At 35.2% G+C, this 9,086-nt stretch overlaps 1 protein-coding gene across 1 annotated transcript; it reads right to left on the bottom strand.

The window, feature by feature from the left end:
• Positions 1-1,987: 1,987 nt before the first annotated feature.
• On the bottom strand, positions 1,988-8,705 carry LOC105447194 (gamma-aminobutyric acid receptor-associated protein). The gene is made up of 4 exons (XM_011684963.2): positions 8,511-8,705; positions 6,744-6,822; positions 5,713-5,831; positions 1,988-4,694 (listed from the first exon to the last, which is right to left on the bottom strand). The coding sequence occupies exons 1-4, from the start codon at positions 8,598-8,600 to the stop codon at positions 4,629-4,631; spliced, it is 354 nt and encodes a 117-aa protein (XP_011683265.2). The 5' UTR covers positions 8,601-8,705; the 3' UTR covers positions 1,988-4,628.
• Between the last annotated feature and the right edge of the window lie 381 nt (positions 8,706-9,086).

Below are 9,086 nucleotides of genomic sequence, written 5' to 3'. Positions count from 1 at the left end.
CAAGATGGTGTTTGCCAAGATATTCTTCCATCTAGTTACATGCTCAAACCACTGTAACTGTCTTCTTTTCACAATTGTAATGAGATGATTATGTTCCCCTATATAACTCTAGTTATCTCTCTCACTTTCTTGTTGGATGTATGCAAATAGTAGTGGATATGCAGAAGCCTTCTCATACAATTAATCTCAAAAGCATTTTTTGTAAACTTGTAATATGAATTATTATTTTGTAAAGATTTTTTGTAAAGATTTTTTCAAAATGAGAAATGTTCTCATCTCTGTGGAGTAGAAATTTTTTGGAAAGGATATGTTTGTTTCATAATGAATCATGTAACTTTTAAATTTGTATGAAATTTTCCACATAACGATGGTTTTAGACACCAGAGACACTAAAAGAACATTTAACTGGAAACTAAAGAAGAAAAGACCTATTGGAAGACTCAATGAAAGACATTTATACGTATAGAGGTGTAGTGGTCTAGTGGATATGTCACTTAACTTTGGATCACATGGTTAGCAGTTTGAGTTATGCCAGTGTTATGTCTATTGCAGTGGCAAGACATTCTCCACCACTCTCCACCCAGGTGAAGAAAATGGGTACCCGGTAGCAAGGAATTCCTTGAATGCTTAAGCACCTTCATTATTGAGTCATAGCTAAAGCCGGGGTAAGGATATGATGATTTGCGTTAAGAGCAGTAGAATATATTTAATAGTTTCCTGTTATTATTACCAGTATGTACTTCTTCAGTCGTTCAAGTGTAGGATTTCATTCAACATTGGAACTCGTTTGTAATTGTAATCTCGTTTATTTCCTTGTCCTAGTGTACTGGTGTAATTTGAACTGAGCTTTGCAAGATATCAATTTACAATTCCAAGAAATTTTTTACTGGTACATAATAGTGTACAAGTATGTACAGAAATTTTGTCTATCCTACGATTATACAAACGTCATTTACAACAGTATGATATGGTCTGTTAGCCATGAAAATCCTTGCTATATAGACATTTTTTTTTGCTTATGAGACTCACTTATGTTTTATGTTTCATGAAAGAGACCCCTGATATTATTAGGCTTCAGATACAATGTATTTTTAGACAAAATGTAAATTCATTAAAAGTATTTAATTTGTTGTTCAAAATGATAATTTTCAGTCCTGTAATTTGTGTAATTATTTTTTTATCAGCAAGTTTGAATTGTACTCCATCTCTCTCTCTCTCTCTCTCTCTCTCTCTCTCTCTCTCTTACAACTGCTTCTACTACTCAGCATACATACTAACGCCTGTTCAGTTCAGGATTACCCGGTACAAATGAATTGTGAGATATACCATAATCAAATGAGGGAGACAGATAAGAAAGAAAGAGATATATATATATATATATATATATATATATATATATATATATATATATATATATATATATATATATATATACCAAAAGAGAGAGGGAGAGAGAGGTGTAAGGAGAAGGGAGAGTAAGATAGAAAGACAGGGGAGGAAAGAAGAGAGGGAGGGGGTATACCGGGTATGTGGATGTACATGCACAAGACATGAGGTAGTATACAGAGGGAGAGAGAGATAGAGAGTTGGTGAAGAGATGGAGTACGAGAGAGAGAGGCGAGAGGGAGAATTAGAAAAACAAACATTATTTGTTCATTGTGGTAGAGTATGGGCATGGATTAGTCCAGAATTTGTATATTCCCTAACCTTGTTCAACCTTGTGTTGCAAGCCGCTAAAGATAGCATTATCAACAAACTTGCATGCCATCTTCAGTTGGCAGCTAGTAGGTAGGGGGCGTTGGTGTTTCGAGTAGAATCAACTACATAAATCATGCATATAAATTGAATTATTTGTGTTGAAGGGGTCTACCTCTTTCTTTATATCCTGTTATTGAAATAAGCTACATGTACACGTGTGAAATACTTGGCAGAATTATGTAAAATGTACAGGAGTCATGACCCAAGAAAACAATTCTTTCAAACAAGATTTTTTACATCATTTGTATGTAATTTTTTATTTAACAGCAAGATATACACTACTTTAACATATCTTTTTTTTGTCTTAGATTCCCATCTCACATTAATAATTTACAAGTTGCTGCATTGCATAAAAAACTAATATGAATTAAAACAATAATATAATATTGTGAAGATACATATATGAACATAACAACAATAATGACAACTACATGTACGAATGGTCATGAGGAGTTGCTTATATATATGTGACTCTTTATTTCTATAAGTCGCATGAACAGATTCATGTAAGCTATAGAATATTATTTTGCTTTTACATTTCAGAGCATAATTTGTTAAGCGGTTTAGGAGGACATGTATTTATGTACATGCTTTTACCATATTCATTTACACATTACATGGGAGATGCACACAAAATGCACTGCTCGACGATTTCGCTAGAAGACTATGTTGGGTTATGACTCTTTTATAGAAATTTTTACGTTTGGTTTTGACTGAATGCACTGCATGTACTCATTAGCTACAAAGGTTCTGTAAAATCGTCACAGGATGTGTGAGTGAATACACGTCATGGCATCGTTTCACAAAATCATCGTTAGTACAAGTTCACAGACATCCCACTGAAATATGTGTTATATCACATACACGCATTTCAACGAGTTGTCTGCGAACTTGTACGCATGATGGTCTCGTGAAAAGCTACCAAGGTTACTCCCCAACTGAACCTTTGGCAATCGTTTGCCGAGAGCAAGAAGGGCGCCAAGTCCACGTTTCAGGGTGTGAGTTGCGCCCTTCCATCTCTCAGGCAGCAAGCTGGCTGAATCATACAGGAAGTTCTCCACTGATAGAACAAACACTTCTTTTTCTTTAACTGAATGTTAATTAAAGCTAGCCTATAAGGAAATACACATTCAAACATTTTGTTGAAGTGACAGCAATAATGTTACATGTAGATAATCAATCCTATTGTTATGATTCTTAAACTTTTATTTCAGTAGAAACCAAGACTGTAACCCTTGTTTGATTACTAAATTGAGAATGTAAGAGCGATGCTGGCAAATTTTCGACAAGTCTTGTCGTTTATCACAAGGACTCCTTTTAGTTGTCAGACTGGGCTATAAACATGGTATTTTTGCACAAGAAAAGCTGGAATACTGATTCACATTACGTTTTTATTACAATTACCACTAATGGTTTATTTTCAAGATCTGTAAGTTGTTCACATGTACGTGATGTACGTGATGAATGTGATTTGGCATGCATTCAAACATGTATTATTCAAGTACATGTAGATATATATTTTTTTAAGAGATGAAAGTGAAAACTGCTAAGAATACATCAAATTGATTGACTATATATGTTGAATAAATGGATTTATAAGACCATCAATGAAAATAAGGGGTTCCATGGGTTAATTTGGTTAAGCCTTTCACAGACCATGAAATGTTAAAAGAAAGAAAACAAAAATTAAAAGAGGTGCCTACTAAAAGTGTAGAAATAAAAAGAGGGCCAAAAAATAAGAGAGGTGAAAATGAACAAATGGAGATTCATAGAAAAGGCCAGAATCAAAACATAATATTAAGTTGCAGCACAAAATATTTATCTCAACAAGCTAAATTCAAACCCATTAAAAATTTGAAGAAAAACCCCTTAAATAGATGCAAAAAATAATATCTATGTAATATCATCTGAACATCCTAATGCTCACCTTTTAAGTTTCTCTTCCAACAATCATGCTATTTTCAACTTATAAAAAAATGGCAAAATAAAAAAATTGAATTTCTGTTAAATTCAAATAAAACGTTTTTTCTAGACTACATATTTCATGCAAAAATACAAAATGGCGGGAATTTCTTTTTGGGGGAAAGTGTATGATAAGGGGGTAATTACAAACACTTTACATATTGCATTTTATATTCTGACTCACAAATGTGAACAAGCTACTTATGTCACAAATTTGTGATTCCGCCACTTTGGACACAAGGCAATTGGATAAATAAAAAAAATGTGTGGAAAGTCTACACATACCACATTTGCTTTCACATGGACAACCATCGAGCCATTAATGGCTGCAGATTCGTTTGGTTCAAAGTTTGGTGCATTCTTCGCTCACGATTTATGCTTTTGCCAATACAGCTCCTAAATTTGATGCATGCATGCACCATGATACATGAAAGTACATGTACAGAAAGTGCAAACAAATTAAAATGAAATAACACGGACAAAAGTACGATTTTGTGTGTTGTATTTACCCAGAATAAACATGTCTAAAACTGCTTAATATAAATTTTAAAACATATCAATGCATCTATTGCATTCCTATATACATTATACACTCAATAAAAGTCCCAATTAAATTCACACAAGACAAAACAAGACCAATACATGTCTCGCATGGCCTTATGAAATTAAACAATGAAGGGGGTTATACAAAGTGGGTGCAATTCTATCTAGTGCTTACCCTTTAAATTATACATTTACATACATGGTTTGTTTGTTTTTGGTTGTTTTTTCTTTATACTTTCAGAGCTTTTTCATTTTATGTTTTTTTATTCTCCCTTTATTTCATAGGGCAGATAGAGTTCATATATCAATAATGAGCACTTGAGCAGCCAGCCTTGGGGGCTCCATTGTTAGTCAGCACATGTATCTTAAGCTCCATACACACTTTCATCGCTGTATGCTATGTACAGGAAGAAGTCCTCTTCGTGATGATCCTGCATCAAGATAAATGAACAAATAGCAAGAAGAAAACAAATCAATTAATTAAACTCTTACGACAACATTTACAAAATATATTCAACAATTGTATGAAGGCAATCACAAATGTCAGAGTGGCAAATTGATTTGTGTATCATTTGCCCCATTTGGCAAGTTGACAATGAATTTATCATCAAAATATTCCCCAAATTAAGGAAACTAAAAATCAACACAATGCTTGTAAATCAAGTCCGATCCCTTATTTGTAATTTGCATATGTAGACTGTAAGCGGATAAATGTTCTTATTTCAAACATAAGGGATGAGAGGGGGAGGGGGGGGGGGGGGGGGGGGGGGGGAGGGAGGGAAGGAGAGTACATGTAAAGTTAGTAGGTTAACAAGCATATCTACATGTACAATTAGTTTTGGCTAGTGGAAACAGAAACTTTGTATCATACTGTTTTAGTGATATTGTCAACAAACATTTGATAATCTTGTAAACAAAACACAATTTTCATAGGAAGATGACATATCATTAAATATTCTCATATCGGTGACATAATTATGATAATATAACAGTGGATTCAATATTTAATATCAAATTGGAATAAAGTTGATGATTTTTAGTATTCCATAATAACATATTTTGTATTTTTGCAATACCCCTTTTCGTTATTTCAGCATTTCTAGATTATCTCTATGCTTCATTTCATTGCTGAATGTTGCTTCAGTAGTGCAGCGGCAGTAACTTATCATTGCACATGACAATCCCTGATCATGTCACAATATGAATAGTCAACATCGGTCATAAACTTGACCTGGGTCCCATTTCACAAAACTTGTCATCAGTGACAGATTGACAGTTTTTGTTATAAGCTAGTGAAATCCTTGCTTCTGATTGGTTATCAGCAGATTAGTCACTGAATTTTGCCATTTGTCATTGAGAAAAGGCTTTGTGAAACAGATCCCTGAATGGTCGAAAAAGGAAACTTAATTTGACACCAGCACTACTCTTATTTTGAGATTAGTTTCCCACCTGGTAGAGTTGTCCCATCGTGGCGCTGGTCGGAGGAATGACATTGTTGACAAAGAAGAAGAGAGCATCCTCAGGCCTCAGCTGAATTCTTTTCCTGATCAGGAAGTAGAACTGGCCCACTGCAATGTACAAAAAATCATCAAAAAATGTCAAAAATTATATATTTTTGTTCATGTTCAAAGAACTGGGCACAACTAATTATTACCATATTGTAGACACGTTGTAGAAATGGTACTCAAAAGTGGCTCAGTATCCACAATATTGCATTGCCATACCCTCACAATCCACAAAATACTTGACTAGCCCTCATACCCAGGCACTTTGTACATTGTAATGCCATATGGGTAGAAAAAGACATGACAAGATTGTTATGAATAAGTAATAATAACTTTACTCTAACTCCATTCGAAAATACATATGGAATACATCAATTCTAAACCATTCAATCATCATTTAAGAAGAAAAAACCCACAACATAATGCGATGATTAGATAGTATTTTGCACTCCATTGATGTTTATGTGGGTTTGTATTTTCTACGTGGAGGCAGGAGGAACAGAGGATTCAACCTATTACTCCTTTGGTACTCTTGGTGGGGAGAATTTGCCCCCCCCCCCCTTCCCAGAATTACTGTATATCCTTCACACTTGGTATTTCAAAAAACATGGTTGTTATGCTTGGGGAGAGACAACCCCTGTGATTATTGACGACCTACAATAATTTTGTCAGGATTTAGTATACGTAATAAACAAGGGAACACATCGATAATAAAAGTTGTTACATTTTGGATATTAAAAAAAGAAAATTCAATGCGAAACAGATGGACATCATCAATCATCATTATCATACTCATTTGATGTTGTGATTCATGTTATTATCTTACATGGCCCTTATGTTCAAAGTGTATTTGTATAGTTACATGTAACCAAGAAAAAATGAATTATGCACATACATTTTTTTCTTCATATTTCATGTAATAATATACCTCTGTTGGAAATTGAATTGAATTGAATGCAAATTATTCCCAATTACCTGTTAAATCTGAGGGTACAAGGTACTTCTTTTTGTCAAGGTCTCCTATTCTTGCTTTGGCTGCCTTTTCTACAATTACCTGTCAGAAGCAAAAACAAATGAAAAAACAGCATATACTGTAGGTGACCTTCTTTCTTCAGGTACAATGTTCAAAGTATACACTCTGATAAAACATGCTAACACGAAAGACAATCATTTTTCTTAATGCAAATGACAGAATATAACATGCTTATATCGGAAGGCTATGGTGACTATTGCATGACAATAATTTTCAATCCAGTTTGTAATGTCAACCATGGACCCTATATGCGCTTATAGCCCTAGAATAATTTCTCAATTGCAATTTCAAATTATCTTCTTCTTCGAGTTGATTTTCTCCCGGTTTGGAAAACTGCGGAGTTGTATTCTTCGCAGAGTGATTCAATGAAGAAAACCAGTACGCAGACTATATAATAGGGGTAAAAGATCGCAAGATGTGGTAATGACAGCTCATGCAGGAGCTGCTTTGTTTACAGAAGATCATTTACAGTGCATTTCCAGGATTAACGTTAGGAATGCAACATGGTAATCCAGGGCCTGGGCAGTAATTGGTGGGTTATCGTTGACCCAAAGGAGGATGAGATTTGTGTTGACGTCAGCCATGAGAGATGGGGAGGAACTGATTGCAATTGGTGGTGAATACAAGTTGGTAGGTTCTTGATGGAGTCTTCTCTTTTGCTTTTATATAGGGGACATGCCCCTATCAGATGGTTGACTGTTTCATCCACTGTCGGGCAGAGACATGCTGGACTTGGCAGTTGGCATTGGCGAAAAAAATAACAAGCGGCGGAGAAAAATATGAATATTCATGATACAGAGCGCTATTACTATTAGCTCAAAATTACTGAATATGCAAGGAGGTTGAGAAGGGCTCGGTCTCTTTGATTCATGCATATTCAGCAATTTCGAGTGAATGGTGCTCTATAATATGAATATTCATATTTGTTGCACCGCTACTGCGAATACGTAATTTCTCCTTGCCATGTTAAATCAACGATCAACGTGTAAGAATCGTCGGGTTAGGACGAGGAATCACCCTTTTTCCAAGACTTCGTCAAGTTATAATTTCAAGTGGCTGGACGTATGCCCAGAGGAGTCGGAAAACATGGCAAGTCAAAATTGTAATTACTAACTCTTTACATTGCAAAAAATTTGACCCAACCCGCTGTTTGAATCGTTTTCATGAGCTGGCTCTGGAGCTCCAACGACTTGGGCATCGGAGCTTCCTGATCCTGGAGTTTATAACGATATTGTCAAGATTGTCAGTTTTAATTTTATAGGGTATTCAACTCACATCATTATTAATCCTATCACGATCAAAACATTGAATACAAAAGTAATATTACACTGATCATAAATATCTTCCGACAACAAATGATTGGTCAAGTTAAGCAGGAACTATTCGAATAAACACTGATTTGTTACTGTGCAGAAATATTGATTATTGTGGACTTGTGATTGTTTTCCTCAAAAACACCATGTTAAGATTTTCAGAGTGGGGCTAAACATTCTATAAAAAATAAAATAAAAATCATTTAGACTCTAGTTGAACGCTTTATTATAGATTGACTACACACAACACAATATGCAGACACACTGATAAAGCATGACATGTATTATTAATATTACCTCAGCTCACCAGGCGCCATTGCCAATTCTAATGCATGAAATGGCAATGACAATGCAATGTGAATGTGATTTGTCAATGTTAGTCGTTTCTTTTCTTACCGGTACTCTATCGGGGTACTTCTTCCTAATCTTCTCTCCTTCTTGTCTCCTCTTTTCGAAGGGATGTTCTTCTTTGTATAACCACTTCATTTTCAAGAGAAAACTTACAGAAAATGTGGAAAAATGAGTGTTAATCGGTTTTGTACAGTAAATTCACATTCGTCGCACGTCTAACTGTAGATTTGCTTTTGTTGACAAAAAAAGGCGAGCCCAATTACCATTTAATATAAATAGGCGCAGGGTAAAAACATAGGCCCAACAATTTCATACATTTGTAAAGTAAAATCACTCTTCTCTATACAAATGCAAGATTTATACCATTTTAAAGAAAAATAAGGATTGTAATATACTCGTAAATCATAACGACGATATAATGATTTTGACAAGAAATTTTTAGAGCGGAAGGATACTCACACTTGTGACAAAATTGCGTCACAATATGTGGACATCCCCAGCCCTACATTTCGTACACACTCAGCTGCGCTGGTGTTTCTAAATATAGACCCAGGCGTCATGCCACGGTCTACCGCACAAGTACCGGGGGGGGGGGGGGGGCGGGGGGGGGGGGGCGGGGGG

This window comes from Strongylocentrotus purpuratus, unplaced genomic scaffold, assembly GCF_000002235.5.
Source record: "Strongylocentrotus purpuratus isolate Spur 01 unplaced genomic scaffold, Spur_5.0 spur5_scaffold_16, whole genome shotgun sequence".
In the NCBI taxonomy this organism is placed as follows: domain Eukaryota; kingdom Metazoa; phylum Echinodermata; class Echinoidea; order Camarodonta; family Strongylocentrotidae; genus Strongylocentrotus; species Strongylocentrotus purpuratus.
The sequence above is the reverse complement of the archived record's forward strand: the minus strand, read 5'-3'. Positions and strand labels throughout refer to the sequence as shown.

Coding starts and splice junctions, on each gene's coding strand:
- LOC105447194 (XM_011684963.2), bottom strand. CDS start 8,600: ATGAAGTGGTTATACAAAGAAGAACATCCCTTCGAAAAGAGGAGACAA. Junction 5,832..6,743: donor TGTACCCTCAGATTTAACAG/GTAATTGGGAAT, acceptor TGTACATTGCAG/TGGGCCAGTTCTACTTCCTG. Junction 4,695..5,712: donor CGATGGGACAACTCTACCAG/GTGGGAAACTAA, acceptor ATCTTGATGCAG/GATCATCACGAAGAGGACTT.